The sequence below is a fragment of the Microtus oregoni genome, unplaced genomic scaffold, assembly GCF_018167655.1.
Source record: "Microtus oregoni isolate MIOR12 unplaced genomic scaffold, Mior012 000047F_ref0000412, whole genome shotgun sequence".
Classification (NCBI taxonomy): Eukaryota; Metazoa; Chordata; class Mammalia; order Rodentia; family Cricetidae; genus Microtus; species Microtus oregoni.
The window spans coordinates 13,692,124-13,712,587 of NW_024543221.1; the positions used below are offsets into that span (position 1 = coordinate 13,692,124).

At 50.6% G+C, this 20,464-nt stretch overlaps 1 protein-coding gene across 3 annotated transcripts in view; it reads left to right on the forward strand.

The window, feature by feature from the left end:
- The window catches only part of Ptpn14 (protein tyrosine phosphatase non-receptor type 14), a 138,485-nt gene extending 123,656 nt beyond the window's left edge, over positions 1 to 14,829 (forward strand). For 2 of the 3 annotated variants that reach the window (XM_041635331.1, XM_041635332.1), the window contains exons 14-19: positions 781 to 924; positions 2,323 to 2,541; positions 5,973 to 6,101; positions 8,628 to 8,862; positions 10,731 to 10,894; positions 14,375 to 14,829. In XM_041635331.1, the coding sequence (XP_041491265.1) occupies positions 781 to 924; positions 2,323 to 2,541; positions 5,973 to 6,101; positions 8,628 to 8,862; positions 10,731 to 10,894; positions 14,375 to 14,503 (1,020 nt within the window). In that variant the 3' untranslated portion in view covers positions 14,504 to 14,829. The remainder of the gene's footprint in view (positions 1 to 780; positions 925 to 2,322; positions 2,542 to 5,972; positions 6,102 to 8,627; positions 8,863 to 10,730; positions 10,895 to 14,374) is intronic. The other variant, XM_041635333.1, reaches the window with a different exon arrangement.
- Positions 14,830 to 20,464: the final 5,635 nt, after the last annotated feature.

Below are 20,464 nucleotides of genomic sequence, written 5' to 3' on the forward strand. Positions count from 1 at the left end.
AGAGCTGTTCACGGTAGGCTGCCGGCAGTAAATAGAATTTCTGTCCCCCTGCTGATGCCAGGGACGCGAGGATGCTCAAGGGTAGTTCTAGCATCCACGCTGACCACATCCGGAGATGAGGGGGAGATAGGATTGGCTAGGCCACACTCCTCTCACGCCCCTCCAGCGAGGGGCAGTAGTCAGTACCCTTTGTCTACCCTGAATGGAGCGTGAAGGCTGAAGGCCTGGTGCTTCACTGTCTGGGGCTGGCAAAGCAGGTGTCTCAGGGACTGGGAGTGGGTGTAAGATACAGGTCTTCATCCTGAGCCCCTCAGAATAGAAACCCCATTTTCTTCCTTTGCTGGTGTGTAGTAGCTGTTCATCAACACAGTAGCTGGCGGGTTTTACGCCATTAGTCAGTGCAAAAGGCCTGTCCTTGTGATGGACTCGGTCCGGGTCATCCTCTGTTTTCTTCCTTCTGTCTTCAGCCCATGTTTTTCTAAAGCATATTGTATGCACCCCCTTTGTATGTTCTCTTGTAAAACCCGTGGCTAGGTATGTTTGCTAGGGCGTCTGTCTTTCTAGAGCATGAATTAATTAAGAATAAAGGCCCTAGGGTCCGTAAGAACCGGCCTCCCTGGGCATAGTGGGAATAATGGGAAGCCTGTGTTGAGTTTGCCCTGCTGATGGTGAATGTCTGCATTCCTTGGCTGGGGAGTCACAGATTTGGGGAGATTAAAACACATTCCAGCCTTCCCCTGGAATTATAAACAATGAGAACGTGTCTTTTCTTGCCGGAAGAATCTCGAGAAGCAGAAGATGGCAGGCCTGGACCCACAGAGGAGGCCACTTATGCTGGCAGCGCTGAACGGGCTCTCGGTGGCCCGCGTCCCGGGGCGGGAAGACAGTCGACACGATGCCACCCGAGTCCCCATAGATGAGAGGGTGAGTGCTGGGCATGTCGGGTGTGACCCCTTCTCTGTGCCTTCGGATTCCAGAAGTCCCACTTTGCCCAGACCCGTCAGTGCCGTCTCCCTCATGGGTTAATTCTTTCACACTGGAGATGGCGTGGTCCAAGTGTACTGTGTGAAAGCCAACCCTTTTCAACACCTCCTCCTTCTTCACTCCGGTCTCCACACTTATCAAGTTAGTGTATTGATGCTTTATTAAGAAGTCTAGCCCCAGGGCTGGTGAGATGGCTCAGTGGGCATAGAAGCTTGCTGCCAAGTCTGACGACCTGAGTTCAATCCCTGGGTCTCAAATTGCGCAAAGAGAGAACCGACTTTCTCAAGGTTTGCTCTTACCTCTACACAGCTTGCTCCCCTCCCCAAAATAAACAATTAAACAAAAGAACAACCTCTAGCAAGCTGTGTGACCTCGGCCTACTCACTTAGTTCTTAACTTTTTAATCGCAAGTGGGGAATATAATTAGAGTCGTTTATTTTTATGTGATTTTAGGACTTAAGGGAAAAATGCAAAGTTGCATTCTGATGTGATTGACATCCTTGTTTCCCTCACACAATTGAATCTAAGGATGCACTAATTTGAAACACGCTGAGGGATGGTGGGGAAATATTAAAAATTTTCATTTCCTGCAATGGAACCATTATGTTTCTCTAAGTGTGGAGAACTCTTTTTGTAAGATGAGGAAGTTAATTTTCCCAACCGTCACATTCAGTGACTTTTGTCAACGATTGCTGTTTCCTAGGAAACCATCACCCAAGGTTTTAGTGCCCTGTGGTTCCCCCTCAAGGGCTGTAAGGTGTGTGATGGATAGTTCCTTGGTTAGGTACTGGTTCTGTGTTGCTGAGGGGGTAAAGAGGGTCTCCGAAGCTGCCAGGCTGGCTACCAGAAGCTCTGGAAACTGGTTTCTTGAAGTCACTGACTAACATGTTAGGGTGTAGATTTCTGTCTGCAGACACTCGGAATTAGAATGTTTTCCAGATCAGAAGGGACATTGCCCCAATGAATACCATGTAATTGAAATTAGTAATTCGACCAAGGAAGGAATCAGGCAAGTTATGCTGTGTGTGGAGTTTGCTCCTCAGCACTCTGCCACTGACGGATCCGTTCAGTAAAAACTGCTCTGAGGGTAAAGGGTGCTTCCCAGTTAAGACTGACGCTGTTCCTGTCAGCAGAGGTCATAGGCGGCACAAGGAGTTTGCATTTCAGCGGAAGCCCGTCTTTGTAGATTGCAGCTTATGGCTGGGTGAGAAGGGAGTTGGTCAGGGCAGAGACTAGCAGTGTTGGGGCTAGTGCGTGAGGGCGGTAGCCAAGTGGGAGTGCCGAGAACCTGGTTGCCCTGCTGGAACTAGGGGAGCTGACGGCCCGCTTCTCCTGCAGCTCCGAGCCCTGAAGAAGAAGCTGGAAGAGGGAATGGTGTTCACAGAGTATGAGCAGATCCCACACAAAAAGGCCAATGGCATCTTCAGCACCGCCACTCTGCCAGAAAATGCTGAGCGTAGCCGGATCCGAGAAGTCGTCCCCTACGAGGAGAACCGGGTGGAGCTCATCCCGACCAAGGAGAACAACACAGGCTACATCAACGCCTCCCACATCAAGGTGAGGGGTGTCAGAGGCATCCAGCAGGGTATTTCTGCAGGCTGCCTTCATCTTTGCAGAGGTGCGCTAACCCTCCCTACGACGTTGCGAGCGGGACTGGTATGTGACTCACAGATGATGGACATGGGAACTCATCTTTCTCATTGGCAGTGGTTCTTATTCTGTCCAAGAGCGGCAAAACTATTGCTTCTTCCTTGTAATACCACAGACAATTCACTTCAGGGTCAAACCCTAAGAGCGGGGTGGTTTGTACACAAACCACAACTGATGGCAGCAGATCCTCAGCCAATGAATGGGGTGTGCGGGTGTGAGGTCCCCCCAGATTTCATTTGTTTTTATTTTATGGGTATGTTTGCCTGCGTGTAGGTATGCATACCATGTGTGTGTGATGGCTGTAGAGGTGGGCAGAGAGCTTCGGATCCTGTGGAAATGGCATTACAAGGAGTTGTGGGCCTCCATGTGGGTGCTAGGAACTGAACTCGGGTTCTCAGCAAGAGCAACAAGTGTTTTTTAACCTCTCAGCCCACAGTGTGGGATTTCCGTTCATATCTCAAATATTTCATGTCTCACTATGTCATAGCTTAGCGGGACCCCAGTCAGAATTCAGAGCTGTAAACGCGTGGGCACCCAGAGTGAGTGATTTCCGAAGCAGCTTACCCTTCCCAGTTTTCCTACTGACTGGATGTGCTTCTTTATAACCCGGCTCTGCACTCAGGGATGGGAGAGTGTTTCAAAGGCTCCAGCTTAGTCGTTGGCTACAGGACGATTTAACGTAACGCGGTTCACCTGAATAATCTGTGTGATCAGTAGCTTTGAACTCTCAGTCTTCTTGGACTTTCCAACTCTGCTGGAATTGCTAGAAGGTTGCTTTGACCCCCACCCCCACCCAAGATGCAGTTAGGTGTCGGGTTTGTGTATCACGCATAGCCAGTTTTCATATGAGACTTGAAAAGTGTGACATGATTGGGTATGATGTGTTTATGGATAAGACATAGATAGTGCTATGCATATACATTTATAGCATACAGGCTTTTTGATTTTTGAGAGCAAGAACCAAACCAATAAAGTAATGAATGCCAGGGAACTCTCAAGTAAACCGCAGCTGAGGACGGTGCAGCTGCCTCCCGATGAAGTGCCTCTGGATTCCGCACAGAGGGATATTCTCCTGGCCTCTTCCCTTGGCCCAGTCTCTTCCCATTTTCCATCTGCTCTTCGGAAGCAGCTGCCACTCCCCATAAGCAGTACCCTCTGGGCATTGGTACCCGAGATGCCTTCCCTTCCGCGGTATTCTCTGAAGCCCACATTTCATCTTACAGATCCAGGGTAGACGGCGGAGCAGCTCACAGGCCCAGAGAACTTGCAGGAACTCGCCCTCGGCTTCTGGAACCGAGCTGTGTGCTTCGCCACTGTTTTCTCCCCTGGGTTCCAAGCAGCCTTTAATGCGGAAGGAGACTGAGCTCCTCCAGGGGTGGGGTTAACATCTGCGACTCTCTGGCTGGGGTTGCTGTACCAACTGACCATTTCCACGCAGATTTTACTGCCCTCCTGTCAGTACTGGAGGAGGCAACATTCTCTGCGGGTGGTTATGGTCCCTACACACGTTGGGTGCCAGGACAGATAGTGTTTAAGATCCTGGTTCCACAGACACCCCGCCCCTCCCAGTGAGTCTGTGGATGTTTTCTCCCACTGTATGTGAAGAGTGGGTTTTCTTGCGTACCTGAACATGTCTGTGTGATAAAACGAGAGCTGATGTTATTTTTGTCAGAATCAAGTTAGTATGTAAATACTAAAATAAAATACATAAAATAAATGAGGAGAAACGTCCAAGACCAGTGATGCGCCCGTTGCTTCTGGAACCCCCTGGAGGTCTGCATTGCATGGATGTGTATAGGGGCTTGTGTCTGTCCTGTCTAGGCACATGTAAGAGACAGATCAGAGATGTTCGCCTTGAGAGTGTGACCTCCAGTTCCCTAGTTCTGTTTTTGCCAGTGGGATGTTTTTGTAGACTATGCTTTTATTTAAAGTCTATCAGAGAGCCCTGTCCCTCATTGTCCAGAATTACAGCCCTTAGGTGGCTGTGGAACTAATTTAATGGTTGTAATCATGCATATACTTTAAAAAAATATAGACTAAAAAATAGAATCTGTAAGAATGCATTGTACACACCAAGCATAGATGTTTTTATAACATAAATTCTGTTCATTTATGCTTAGGTGTTTGCATAAACTCTTGTGTCCATTTATGTGACTGTACATTTATGTGTGGTATATGTGTGTGTGTGCACATGTATTGTGTACATTTATGTAACTATACATTTATGTGTGGTATATGTGTGTGTGTGTGCACATGTATTGTGGACATTTATGTGACTATACATTTATGTGTGGTATACGTGTGTGTGCACATGTATTGTGTGCATTTATGTGACTATACATTTATGTGTGGTATGTGTGTGTGCACGTGTATTGTGTACATTTATGTGACTATACATTTATGTGTGGTATACGTGTGTGTGCACATGTATTGTGTACATTTATGTGACTATACATTTATGTGTGGTATGTGTGTGTGCACATGTATTGTGTACATTTATGTGACTATACATTTATGTGTGGTATACGTGTGTGTGCACATGTATTGTGTACATTTATGTGACTATACATTTATGTGTGGTGTGTGTGTGTGCACATGTATTGTGCACTCCCCCATGTATGCACAAATGAAGGCTAAAGGTAAACATCATTTATCTTCTGCATCACTCTTGAGTTTATTATTACATTTTATTTTGTGTGTCTGTGTCTTTCTGTGTGTGTGCCCGTGTCTGTGTGTCTGGTATGTGTGTGTGTGTGTGTGTACATCAGAGGACAAACGGCAGGAGTTGGTTCTCTCCTTCCATGACGTGGATCCTGGGGGTCATGCTTAGGGTATCAGAGTTAACGTCAGGCACCCTCACCACCGACCGTCTCACCCAGCCCCTCCACCTTACTTTTGAGGCAGGCCTTTCACTGAGCCTGGACTCACTGTGTCCACAGTGTGGCCAGTGAGCCCCGGGGACCCTTGCTCTTTATCCTCCCAGCCCTGGGATGACAGGCACACACCACCTAGCATATATGTGGGTGCTGGGGATCTTTACTCAGGCCCTCACGCTTGTGCAGAAGGCGCTTTGCCTGCTGAGCATCTCCTCAGCCCACTTGTTTATGCTTTTAATCCATTCTAGTTTGCAGGTACTGCCTGTTGTGTGTGAAAAAAGATAAGGAAAATCTGACTTGTTAGGCTGGCTTTAGCCAGGAAGCATTTTGATATGGAAGTATGTCATCTACTGTGTATGGCTTCTGGGTTTTTAGGATAGCACCAGTCCACTTGGTCCAGAAGAATTAGAATCGAGCGTGGTTCCACCAGCCCGGCTTACTTATCCTTCCCTTGCCTTGCAGGTGGTGGTTGGTGGGGCAGAATGGCACTACATCGCCACCCAGGGGCCTCTGCCACATACCTGCCATGACTTCTGGCAGATGGTGTGGGAGCAGGGGGTGAACGTGATCGCCATGGTCACTGCGGAGGAGGTAAGGGTGGCGTGCTGAACGTCCTTGTCCTGGGGAAGGGGTGGCCAGAAGGTGAGCCTGGAACCCATGACTTCGTGTGTCTGCAGATTCATTTTCCCCTGGCGTGCCCCCTCTTAGCCTGTGTGTGCCTCCTTCCCCAGCGATGGTTGACAGTGGACTCTTTTCTCTTCTCATTTTCCTTTGGCTCCTAACTCTTTTCTTTGTGACCATACTTCACTACAACGGAAGCTAAACACATAATCAAAACGACCAAACTTGAGTTCATCCAGCGGGCGGCGTGTACCCCACAGAACGGTTCAGGCTGTGCTGGGTAAACACACGGGGCCTCCCAACCCTGGCGCTGCCAGCCCTGCGTGCCATGGTGCTTATCAGCCAAAAGGAGACCAGAGTCACTGCTGGAGGAAAGGGCTGTATTCTTCAGGGAGCAGGAAAAAAAAAAATGCCTTTTCTTCCTGTGCCAAGGCAAACACAGGTTCTCTGTTGTAGCTGAGGAGCCGTGCTGCACAGACTCGCAGGCCCTCCCCCGTGCGGTGCCGCCTGCTCAGAGCACGCCGACCCTGGGGAAAGAGTGTTGGATTTCCTCTCTGTCACACTTGCAAAACATTTTGCCCCACTCCCTTTAATCCTCTTATGAGACTCCAAGTTATATTTTCAAATTCATTTAGGGAACTAGCTTCATGCATTTGACCAAGACCCTTGGTATTATGAGGCCCCATTCCCACCTGTTATCCAGGACCAGGAGCAGAGTCCTGGGGCACAAAATCAGTCACGGCTGTCCACCATCACCACCAATGGGCACCTGGTACTTGCTTTCTAGAGCGGTTTATGGAGAGATTTGGTGAGGCCATCTTGCATTCTCAAAGGTCAAATACACTTCTGCACACTCTCTGTCTGACCTTCCACTAAGAAAGTAAATCCTAGGGCTGGTGAGATGGCTCACCACCGGTAAAGAGCCTGCCACAGAAGCAGCCACCAGCAAAGCGCCTGCATTTGCATGTACAGCACCCGCATGTAATCCCAGCACCAGGGAGGCGAAGGCAGGAAGATTCCCCAGCTGGACACTCAGTGTTGACCTTTGGCCTCCACAGGCGCACATGCCCAGACCCACGTGAATACATACCACATATATACACATATACACAAACACCTAGAAAGTAAATTTTCAAAACTCCTGATACCATTAAACTAAATTAAGGATCCTAATAGATCATGCCGTGGGAGAGGTTACTGTTACTTTATTAACCTTTGCTTACTTATTTTGTCTCTGTGACGTGGTCTCATAGCCCAGGCTGGCCTTGAACTCATCCATGTAACTCCGTCCATCTGTTTAGACTGTAGGGTGGATGGTGGATGCCGAAGGCACTGCCCTTGTCCCCATGGTGTTTACCTCCAGCGGGGGACACTGAAAAGTGAACCAGTAGCACACATGGGGGCGGGCAGCTGTGACTCTGCAGAGGCGCCAGTGTTCCAGCCGAGGCATCGGTGACAAGCATATCTGCCGTGTCTAAACAAAGCAGAATCTAGTGATCCGCGGGATGGTCAGGAATGGATCATTTTGTAAAATCCAGAACTGACTCAGTCACTGAGCCAAGTGTGAGTTTGAGGTCTCACATTAACCCGCCTTTGTAGGATCAATGTATAAAAGATCCCTGCAGACCTAGGGAGGAGACTCAGTCCAACCCTCTGGGACCAGACAGGATGACTAGTGCCCCCCAAGGGACACTAAGCATGCCAACTGATAGTTCCTTTACTTAGTTAATTATTTAGTGATCCGCCTTGAGACAGGGTCTCACATAGCCCAGGCTGGCCTCAAACTTGCTGTGTAACCAAGGCTAACCTTGACCCTTTGACCCTCCTGTCTCCACCCCCCACCACACCTGGTTCGTGTCGTACTGTGGGTTGGACCAGACTTCATGCGTGTTGTCTCTGCATTCTGACCACTGAGCATGTCCCAGTCGATCCTCGTGTGTCCCACCACAGCTCCCTGCTCCTCGTGTCTTCTTCCTGCCCCCCAGCCTCTGTCCTCTGTCTGCCCTCAGCCAGCAGCCCCTCCATGCTTCCCACCCACACCAGTGATTGCTGACCCGCACGAAACCGGACACTAAGACTTTGTAGATGGTGCACGGTCTCAGGACAGAAGACAAAATCTGGGAAAAAAGAATGGCACACACGTGGCTGTTCTCTGCCTTGGCTGTATGTTGAGCTGGAACAAGCCAGCCAGGCTGAAGGAAAAGTGAAAACAGCCCTGGATGAAAGTGGCAGCGTTGGTCAGAGGGTGGTACCCTGTGGAGAGCCCTGGGTTAGCATCAGCGTGAGAAGCAGGGTGTGGGCCGGCCACCAGGATCTGCTGCTTACCAGCCTGGAGCCTTCGGTGGCTTTCTGTTCTCCATGGGCTCCCTGTAGGCACCACACAGAGCTCTGGGGAGATGTGATTTAGAAACTGCTGCCTGCTCTCCTGTTCTCGGACCCCAAGGCCAGGAGCAGAGTTCATCCTTTTTTTCACCTGTGCTTTTGTGTGTGTTTCAGGAGGGCGGACGGACCAAAAGTCATCGATACTGGCCCAAACTGGGGTCCAAGCACAGCTCAGCCACCTATGGCAAGTTCAAGGTCACCACGAAGTTCCGCACAGACTCTGGTTGCTATGCAACCACAGGGTTAAAGGTCAAGCACCTGCTGTCTGGCCAGGAGAGGACGGTGTGGCACTTGCAGTACACTGACTGGCCCCACCACGGCTGCCCAGAAGATGTCCAAGGATTTCTGTGTAAGTTTTTCCCGGACTGGGTTTTGTTGAGTGCATCAGTAGTCGGTCAGATAGAGAGGAGAGGCAGGGGTACCACGGTAATACCAAAGCCCTGATCTCCCCGCCTCTACACAGGGCAGAGAAGAGTGATAGATGCCTCTTGTGTTCTCTTAACCTTTTATGCACGTCCACAAGACCGTGATAAGCTGATTCTGCATTGATTTAGACTTTTAGTGTCTCAGTAATCATTACCATGTAACATATGCTATAACATAGATAAACCCTGGAGCACACCAAGTCAAAGGTGGCAGACACAAAGGGATAAGAACCGTAGGATTCTGCCCTGCATCAAGCACCTGCATCAGGCAAATCTATTACCTGTATTGTCTTTTCAGGGCACAGATATTATAGGTACTGATTCATGAGAATATGTGGGTGCCCTGAGTGCCAGTCAGTGGCTGAGGGCAGGTAACCAACATCTATTGTGCAAACTGTGACCATCACAGAGGCCCTACTGTGTATACATTGGACCACATCAGAACCTTGTTTTGTTCTTGATGTGTTTAGAATTGGCATTAGGGGCTGAGATGCAAGAGCAGACAGACTAGGTTGTCAAGACCTAGAAACCCACTCCGCCGGCTCTGTTGGATTCTATGATGAGTTGACAGAGGACGACGTTTGCCGCTGAAATGGGAACAGGCCTCAATGGGCACAGTGAACACAAAACGCAGGACAGTGGTGAGCAAAGGACCCAGAGAGGTTAGGGTTAGCATGAGGTCAAGTGACCAGCTACCTAACACAGGAGGGATGTGACTGCTCCCTCCCTCCTAACAGAGCTCTTTTTATCCAGTTTGGGGAATCTTCTGCGAGTGGACTGGTTAAAGTTGTCTCCAAGAGGAAGACCCTGGAAACAATACAAGTAGATTGGTTTGATGGTTGATAGCCCTACTGAAGTGTGGGACCCGTGAGAAGGTCTAAAGTGTAGTCGAATTTTTAAAACCAGCCAGCTTAAGGAATGCCAGTCTAAGCTACTGAAGGGTACAGGGCCTCCCTTCAGGGAACATGTGTTGCCTAAGAACTGTTTTTGTGAGGCTCTTGATGCAGTGGGGTTGTATAGCATGGTGGAAACACTGGCTGTTGGATTGTCTGAGGAGCCTGCTTTCCCTTTTACGTGGCGATAGGGAGACACATTAAGGATTATGTGGCCGCTTTTCTTTTGTACCCACTGGGGCTGTGAGCAAACCTTTGAACAGCTGTGCTGGCCTGGGCAGCTGCTGAGAGGGACGAAAGCTGTTCTCGAACCCTCCACCCACAGGCTCGTTGCCTCCAGAAGTGGGGCTCATCTTGAATGTTCACGTAACCTGATGGAAGTGGATTCCCCAAAGCCCGTTTTTTTTTACATCTGACAGTGAAATCAAGCCTTGGTTGACATTCACTGCTTTGATGAGGAGCGGGGGGAAGGGATGGGGCAGGGGCAGGTGGCTGCTCCTTGCCCAACAGGAGACGGCTCTGACTGGCAGGCATTTCTAGGGGACTTAGCGGCTGCTCTGATCCCAGTCTGTTAATAGTATGAAGTGCAGTGAGTAATGTCTAGAATCATCTGCTTGGGGGACTTGGGGATTTGCAGAAATAAAAAAGAGAATTTAATTTTTAAAAAAGCACTATTTAAAGAACAAATTCTCCAGTGGACTAATTGACTCCCAGCTGGTCTCTTCTGGATCCAGGAGGTTACAGCAGGTACCAGCCAAATGATTAATGTCTATAACAATTGCAAATTATTATGATTGCAAACAAAAGATTTACCCTCATTCCTGGCGCCTCTCCCCCAATCTCCCTGGGTAAAGTTATGTGACACACATGGGTGACGAGACTCACATTGTGTCCCGCAGCCTACTTGGAGGAAATCCAGTCAGTCAGGCGTCACACCAACAGTGTCCTGGAAGGCATCAAGACCAGGCACCCGCCCATCGTGGTCCACTGCAGTGCAGGGGTGGGGAGGACCGGCGTCGTCATCCTTTCCGAGCTCATGATCTACTGCCTGGAGCATAATGAGGTGAGTTGTCTGTTCGCCCCTCCCCCCTTTCCTTCAGGCACCATCACCCTGAGTTTGGAGTCATGATCGCTCCTTGGCCTGGAGCTTACCGAGCAGGGTGGGCTGGCTGGCCAATGAGCCCCAAGGGTCCTCCTGTCTCCACCTCCCCGGTGCACAGTTGCTGTTGTTTACATGGTTTGGGGGAATTGAAGTCTGGACCTCTAAAGCCATTTATGCGCTGCTCCATGCATGGTCCCAACCTCGCCTTCTGAGTGCTTGCTGTACCTCGTTCCCAGCTCTGCACAAGATCCGCTCTCCTGTTTGGGGGTTGATTCCTCTCCACTGAACTGAGTTTTCCAGACCCCTGGTTCTCTAGCTGGACTTCAGCATGTGTAACCTTCCTTGTCCCTGATCCCACTGCTCTGTGTAGGCTCCTAACTAGGAGCAGAAAGTCAGAACACAGCTGCTACTCTTTACAGCGCGGCTTTTTTGGGGGCACTGGCTCGGCAGTGTGTTGTGTAGCGCCAAGGGCTGGAATGCGGGCACCAGCACCAGCCGCTCTTTGCCATCCTCTCACAGGGTATGTGTTATCCCACAGGGAGTTATACTGAGAGACTTCATTCACAAAAGCTTGTGCTAGGGTTGAGGGCAGTTGTTTAGATTCTGCTAGTCTCTGTGTGTGTGTGTTTGTGCGAGTTCTGGGCATCTAACCCGGGACTTGGCACGCATTAGACTAGTGCTCTCTGCTGAGCTACCCACCGAGCCTGTTGTGGGTGTTTGTCTGTGCTTTTTAGTTGGGTCTTGTTAAGTAACCATTACACTAGGCCCCCAGCCCTAGGCTGGGAGGTTAATAAAGGGGCACCATCCCCTCTGCTTCATGAATAGCCAGGCACAGGTGAGGAAATCCAGGCTCAGAAGCAGTCACATGATATACCTGGTGCTGGGTGTCTTTAAGCAGCTGTTTGATGGCAGGAAGCAAGGGCTTTTACTCTGAGGTCACTTCCTGTCTTCTCACCGTTTCCACCAAGCTGTTGGTCTGTTCTTGTTCCGTGTGATGGATACATCAGTGAGCTAGTGGGCACTATGAGACTCACAGATCTGAGACTAGCTTGAGTGCTGCCCTGTCTTGCTGGCTGTGAAAGGCTGGTCTCTGAGCTCTTTGGAGACCAATTAGCGGCGTCTACAAAGCAGTAACTGGAACTCACGTTGCTCATCATGATACTGCATGCGTCAACACCAGCCTGGTGTGGAATGGGTGTGGAACGGGGGATCCGGCCAACAGGGCATCCCATGGGCTCCCTGCAGCTCAGAGCGGCTCCCTTCCTTGTGGTGTGTCCAAGCACAGTGGACTTCCTCAGTGCCCATCCGCATGCCAGGACATTCCTGGCTGGTGTGTGGCCGTCCTAAAGGACTTGTGCTCACAATGATAGTCAGAGATCACGAGATGACTCATGCCGCGGGTTTCCTCTCCCCAGTCTTATCTGCCCATTTCCCATGGTTGCTGTTGACCAAGGAAAATGGTCCTCTCTGCCCCGTGTTTGTGAGGCCCGGCTCCTCCCGCTCTTGTCTCTGTATCAGGAGATGGGCAAACATGTTTGACAAATAAATACGAAATTGCTATGACCTATTTTTCTCCCACTCCAAAGTAACCTCCTTTTCCAACAGCTGAGGTTGCCCGTGTGTTGTAATTCAAGCAGTTTTCGTTTTGTCAATGAACTGCCTTTTCCTTTCCCTATGCTTTCCCCCATTTGTCTCATTTTAAACAATAATTGTTTTAACTCTGTGAGTCTGGAAGAGCAGCAGGTGCCCTCACCTCCCGAGCCATCTCTTTAGCCTCGTCGTCTGATATGTAATACAGAGTATTTGAACTTGGGTATGGGGGCGGTGCGGATTCCTGCAGTGAGATTGGTAGCTGTGATGTAGAGATCGGTAGTTGCAACTCTCCCAGGCTGCTTGGAAGTGCCAGCGCCTATCTCTAGACATCTCTGCTGGTCTTTGAGGATCGGTGACAATGTCTGCCATGACTCTGGATATACCAGGGGCAACTGTGTCCCAATGGTAGTAGTGGAGGTGGTGGTGGGGATGGTGGGGGTGGTGATGGTGATGGTGGGGGATGGTGGGGGATGGTGGGGGTGGTGATGGTGATGGTGGGGGATGGTGGGGGTGGTGATGGTGATGGTGGGGGATGGTGGGGGTGGTGATGGTGATGGTGGGGGATGGTGGGGGTGGTGATGGTGATGGTCGGTGATGGTGGGGGATGGTGGGGGAGATGGTGGTGGGGGGATGGTGGTGGAGGTGGGGGTGATGGGGGGTGTAGTGGGGGATGGTAGGGATGGTGGTGGGAATGATGGTGGGGATGATGATGGAGTGAAGGGTGGGTAATAAGGGTGGAAGAGACCATGAGAGACATGGAAGTGGTAGTGAGGAAAAGTGGGGCGGCAGAGTTGGAGGTGGTTAAAAAAGAGAGAATAGCTGCCTTCAGGGCTGAGGAGATGGCTCAGCAGCCATGAGCGCTCACTTGTGAAGCAGAGCCCCAGCATCCATGAAACACTGGGTGTGGACAAGCACACTGGCCCAGAGAAGACACGAGACACACATGACACTGATGATAACACCAGATGGAGCATCAGGACACTGGACTGCTAAGGCTCCAGGCTAGCCATTCTAGTGGTGCACGCCTTTAATCCCAGCACTCTGGAGGCTGGGGCAGGTGAACATCTGCCGTCAAAGCCAGCCTGGTCTACAGAGCAAGCTCCAAGACGGCCAAGGCTACACAGAGAAACTCTGTCTTATAAAACAAACAGAAAGAAAGAAAGAAAGAAAGAAAGAAAGAAAGAAAGAAAGGGCAGTCTGGCAAGCTCCAGTTGAAAAAGAGGCTGTCTGGATGGAATAGCATTTGATGTCCACCTCTGAGTGTGCACGCCCATACAGTACGGTGTGCCCACATGTATATGTACCCCACACGAAGGGAATATCTGGGCCAGCAAGACAGTCCAGGGGGTAAAGGTGCTAACCACCAAACTTCACAACCTGAGCCTGACCCCCAGAACACACACAAATACATGTAAAAGAACCTTAAAAAAAGAAAAAGAAGAAGAAATAGTTAACTTGAGGAGGTTGAGGCAGGAGGATCATCATGTGTTTGAAGACAACCTAGACTACAGAATGAGCTTCCCAAAATTTGTCTCAAACTAAATAAAGGGAAAGAATGGGGAGGGAGGAAGAATGTTTGGCGTTTGTCACTCTTCACTGCTCCGAGAGCCTTGCAGTGTTCCAGTCCGACAGCTCTCAGATCACCCACAGGAGTAAGCTTAAACAAACCCTAATTGAATGATACCCACCAGTGACCAGGTTCTCCAATCCTGGCATAGAGCTGATTCCTATGGCCTTGAAGGGGTAGGTCCCTTCCTGGACCCCGGCAGTGGGCAGAGGCTTCCCAAGGTGGGAGGAGCCCGAGAGGCCTCCTGTCTCAGGCTGTGTGCCCTTTCTTTTTCCTTGCAGAAGGTGGACGTGCCCACGATGCTGAGGTTTCTCAGGGAGCAGAGGATGTTCATGATCCAGACCATCGCGCAATACAAGTTCGTTTACCAAGTCCTCGTCCAATTCCTGCAGAACTCCAGGCTCATTTGAGTTCCCAGCTGCAGCTTCTAGAGGAGGGCGCCAGCTCCATCCTGCAGGGAGCGCCACTTCTGGACAACATCTGCCTCCTCAGTTGGAGGCGGATGGCTTGCATCAGGCAAGAGCCAGAGTTACTTACAAACATCATGTATTATTTTATATGAGATAATTTATTTTTCCGTCTTTGGAATAAGTTTTGTTGAGTTATTATAATGCATTTTTTTCACAATAATATAGTGCTTCTCATTTGAACCACATGTTGACTGATCTGCATATAAGCCCTGGGAGGGAAGGTGGTGACCCCATGGGACATTGTAGGCACAGAGGCATAAGGGAACACATCCCTAGTGAAGGTGCAGACAAGTTACTAATGCCCCCAGTCAAAAGTGGCAAGAGAAAGAATTCACTCCCAGCTGGAAGGAAGAGAGCCGCGGAAGGCCCTTGCAAGTGTCCCCTTAAACACTGGATCCACGCGGCTTGCTGGAAAGCTGCTTCCCGCTGCTCCTTTGCTGCCCTCATCCCCATGATCTCTCAGTCCCTAAGCCTGGGGAGAAAGGTTTAAAGCTGGACGTGCTGTCTTTGCTGCTGGCTCTGCTGCTCGCTCAGCCCTTGTTCTGGTCCAGAACTCTGATGCGGTGATGGAGCACATCTTGCATGCTCCCAGCACCCTCGTCTGGTGGCCCTGGGCCAGGCCATCTGCCTGGCTCAGCCCTTTGCCTGACTGAGAGAAGATAATAGAGCAGGGTGGGAACGGCATTGGGTGGGGCCTCGGTGTGGATTGTTAACTAAATAATGTTGAGTGTGGCGGATGGGGACTTAAGAGGGTGAGGTTTGGGTCTGTTCTATTTTCCTATCCATGGCTAAGTTCTTAGAAGGGTCTTAATGGCTAAGGAAACTCACATCTGGGAGCCTCCTGGTACTCGGCAGCAGGGCCCTGGCCAGGAGGCTCACCCCTGACAGGCATGCACCCTGCCTACCTCACTGCATGCCGACTGATTCTAGACTCTGGCTAACAAGGACTGAGTTGATTCCACCTAGGGCTTCTTTGTTGATGTCTTGAGGCTGGGCCCCAGGCTGACCTTGGACTTGGTGTTTAGCAAAAGGATGGCTCCCAATCTCCCGTCTGTACCTCCCCACCGCTGGGATTTCAGGGTGTGAACACCACACACAGGCCATACTCGCCCCTCATGATGAATATTGAGGCTGTCTTTTGTAAAATCCTCCACCGCCTACCTTTCCTTGCATAGCCCAGTCTCTGGTCAGTGATGGTATCAACTACCCTCACGCTGAAGCCCAGTTTCCTTTTGTGTCTTTTCTGAGTATAATTTCCTAATTGTGTTTGTGGAACTGATCGTGTCATGTCTTCCTCTGTAGTTACGTTTTCCTTTTCTCGCTCCCCTGAGCTGAAAAGACCAACCAGAAAGAGCATGCCATTTTGGCTTCTATCCACTACACACACACACACACACACACACACACACACACACACACACACCCCGCCCAGCACACTAGTAGATGCCTATGACAGCAGATTCCCCATGAGCATCTCTGGAAGATGAGCAGAGCTGCCTTCCCTCTGGGCCAGCGTGGTGCTGATACTGGTATTCCTACAGCATCTGTGAGTTCAGAATCTGAAGGCGGGGCACTTCCGCCTTCCCTTCCACGGTGCAGAATGAATCGAGGGGCGTAAGTGATCATGACCCTTGTAGACCTGGCACACTGACGTAGGTATTTGGGGGGAAATGGAAAAGCCCGTGGAGGCTGTCCTTTGAAGACAGTTCCCTCTTTCAGGTGTCCTAACAGTTGGTGCCACTAACAGTTTCATTCTGGGATGAAGAATGTTGATATGCACCTGCCGTCTCTAAGCCTTATTGTGTTAGAATGTCTCACATGAGCAGCGAGGAGAAATGATGCCCCTCTGAACTCATCACTGTGGCTGTTTCTGTTTTATGCTAACAGAACAAGGGACAGGGAAGATGTAGTTTTCGTACCCAGCTTCCTAGCCAACGCACTATGAAACCCCAAAGGACAACATCTAAATGTCCTGCGCTGTATTTCCTCCTTAAACACTGTTGCCTCTGGTTCTTCAGCACATTCCGGATTCCCTCTCCCACCCCAGGAAGCCCCCATAGATCTCTGGTTAAATCAGCAGCAGGCATTTCAAGTCCTCTCAGTGGCATCTGCATAACAGTCGCCGAGAGCCGCTCTACCTGGGAAGCTAGCCAAGGAGTAAGCCTTGGAGCTAAGTGTATTAAATCAGTTATCTAGTGAGGGTCTTGGATCGGTTTCCTGACAATGTGCTGGGGCTGAAGCTGGCGCTGTCAGAGCCCATGGCTGCAGTTTGGATTTGAAGGGGGAGAAAAATTAAAACGGGAGCCAGTAAGACATCCCATCTCACAACAGAGCAGTGGGCCATTCCTCCACCCCTGGTTTGAGGTTTTCATGTTGTGCGGTTGGTTCTGTCCTCTGCTCACGCCCATTTGCCTATGCCCACCTTTGTCCCTGTCCAGGGTCTCCGCATCCTGGCTGAGATGCTCTGTGGCGAAGGCCAGGAGTGCCTGGCTGGTCTAGTGGGGCTCTAAGGTGGTTCCTGGTGGAGAAGGAGGACCGCACATCTGAACGCACTCCCTCCTCAATGCTCCCCGCTCAGGGTAGAGGTGAGAGCAGGGTTAGGCAGTGTGCTGGTTGCTTTACTGAGGTGAAGACCGTGGGTCCCTCTACTCACTTGTAGGGGCTGCAGATTCTGGGGGGGGTGGCATCTCACGTGGACTGTGTCATGCAAGCTTTGGTTTAATGCGCTTACTTTGGGAGACTGTTCTGCTATGAGAACAGGCCGACTCACTCACTGTTCTTCAGTTAGAAGTTATTGACTGCCTCCCTCCCTCCCTCCCTCCCTCCCTCCCTCCCTCCCTCCCTCCCTCCCTCCCTCCCTTCCTTCTTTTGCCTGTGTTTTGGGCTCTCTCAGCCACCTCCACTAACCTGGACAGAGGGTCTTTGTGGGACACAGCCACCCACCGACTCCGAAGCAAGCCACACCCTTGCCCACTGTCAGCTTCAGCTCTCAGCTACCACCGCCTCTGTGCAGAGGAGGTCACCATTTTCCTGTTTTTCCTAGTTTAATGTAGATTGAATGCGCTGAGTTCCTGGAAATGGAGGGCGCTTTCTGGACTGACTGAATCCCTATCATTTGTTTCTTCCCAGCTCATTGAAGGTTTAATACCACACGGCTTTTCTTCAGCTAAGAGCTGGTGGACACAGGACTGGTTCTTTGTGATGTGGCTACCTAGAGTGGCGGCCTTGCATCTCCTAGGGCTGGGAGCTGCTGGCACGTGATAGACTGCTGTGGGGTCTTCAGTTGCTTCTTGAAGCACTAGCTTAGCGCTCTGTATCCTCTGACCTCAGGCCCGACATTATCAACAGGTCCCAAACATGTCCTCAGGCAAGGAGCACCCTGTGTCTTCCAATCTGCCACCTATTTCCAGTGGCATGACTAATGGAGAGGGCAAATATAGTTATTGATTTCTGTCTGGGGGAGATGTGCCGCTTACCTGAGGTGAGAGGGCGAGAATACGGGAAACTTAGGATGAACTCAGGGACATGACTAGCCCTGACCCCTGTTGGTGGTGAGAGGGCAAGAATACGGGAAACTTAGGATAAACTCAGGGACATGACTAGCCCTGACCCCTGTTGGCGATCATTTCCTGTTCCTTCTCAGCATTAGGAACAACTCTGTCCACAGAGTGCCAAGTCTCTGCTGTTGGACTCTCAGCTTCCCTGTGTCACCAAAGATTCTTCTGCTGCCATTCCCTGCCGGTGCCCCAGTCAAGCTGCCTTGAGGCTCTCATTTGGTGTTTTCTCTTCACGAGTGGGCCTCCAGCTCACACAGCTTCTAGTAGAGAGATTTGGGTCTTCCACGGGAACTGCGCACTCCCTGGTGGCCTATAACTTGATGAGTGACAGACTCGCTGTCTCTAGAGTGTAGAATAAGTCACAGTTAGCCCTGTCAGATTGCGCTCTGAGCGTAGAATGGTGCTGGCCTTCTCCTCAGCTTCTGCGTCCTTGGGCAGCAAACCACCTGTCCTGATACATGTGCGGAACATAACAGCCACACGTCTGGAGAAATGGGCGGGTGTGTGCAGCTACATGCTGCCAACCCAAATGGCTTGTCCAGATGTCAGTTACTCTAGGGGAGCTGGGACACCAGTCTACCAGCCTGTCCAGTGTTTGGCCTTTCTGCCTTGCTCTCAGCTTTTGCATCCCCATCACAAACTCGGGAAGTGGGCGTCTTTATCTAGACCACCCTGCTCAGCCTTTGCAGCCTATTGCTGTGCACATCTTTCTCAAACCCTCGCTGCTGCGTTCTCTGTTAGCCTGCCCATGACCGGCGTTAGGGAGTTGGCATCCTTCAGTCTCATAGATGGACAATACAGTGCTGCTTAGAAATCACTGTTGGCTGTCCAGAGCTCCAATCAGCCTCCTCATTTTAGAGAGAATTAAAGGCCACTGAGTCATCCGGCAGGGGCTGGAGCAAATGCTATGGTTAACTGATATGGTTAGTAGGAAAGCGTCACGAGCGCCATTCTTCTGCTCTAGCCCTGCCATCCGGGAATTATTTATCAAAAGTGCCCTGAGCTTGTCCAAAGGCATGGTGGGGAGAGCTTAGGTCAGCTCCGAGTTCCCTACCCAAAATTCACTGGGTATACAATTTTTTTGAACCCTGGCGTGAACTAGAGTTGGAAACAATGATGGAACACCTCAGAAAAGGCCGTGCTCCAGTGTTGAGATCCACTTCTACCGGGCTCCTTGCCTGCTGCCTGTAACGGACTGTGGCATGTGGCCTCTGTGCCTAGACGGCTGCTTGGAGACTCTGCCCGACACTGCAGACCCTCCTTCCTCCGTGGCTTCTGAGCAGAGTTCTGCCCATGCAAGTCACATGCATTCAAAGTACGGGCACGGCTGTGCAGTAGCCGTGAGTGTCCCCGTGGTATGGGGACGAGGTGGCACCTTTATAATGTCACTGACTTTGTCCCCAGGGCTGTTTTGTCCACTCAGAACACTACCAGCTTCTCATGCTCGCTCAGCTGCTTCCCAGACTAGCAGTCTGAAGCTCACTTTGAATTTTAACCTACCTGTCCATAGAGCCCCCCACCCCAAAGTTAAATCTGGCAACCATGGTCTTAAACCCCTCTAAAATATCCACATAGGAAATCTTAATTTAACAAAAAACAGCTTCATGGCCTCAAAAAAATGTAACCTGGGAAGAGAGTGACCAAAATGAAGGTGGCAGAAGGCCAGGCCATCCTCCATCATGTCCCTCTTGGTGACACAGTCGCTCAGCACCAGAAGAAGAAAGAAAATAAAAACCGTTATCAATATTATTAAAAATAAGGGTAGCAGGAGGGTTCCCTGTTTATTCTGAGGCATCCTTCACAGGCTTTTCGGTGACAGCATTGCTTGGTAACCTGAAGTAATAAGAGCGGCGGGGCTGCGTTCCCAGCACCCCAGCCGCCTGCTCGGCTAGCCTATGCCCCGAAATAATTACACGGACACTGTATCCTTTTAATCACTGCTTGGCCCATTCTCTTCTAGGCTAATTCTCACATATTAATTTAGCCCATTTCTAATCATCTGTGTGTAGCACCCCAAGGTGCACTTACCGGGGAGATTCTAGCCTAGTCCATCCTGGGTCGGAGCTTCATCCCGGGAGCGGGGGCATGGCGTCTCTCTCTCTGAGGCGTCTGCTCCCGGGAGAGCTGTGTAGTCTCTGACCCAGTGCTTAAAAGAATACAGTGTCTGTGTAATTATTTTGGGGCATAAGCTAGCCGGGCAGGCGGCCGGGGTGCTGGGAACGCAGCCCCGCCGCCCTTATTGCTTCAGTAACCTGCAGTCTAACCTGCTTCTAGCTTGCTGGACTGTGCGCTTCCTCGGCCTCCCTGCTTACTGTCACCTGGTTGGGGGACAGGTGCACCTCAG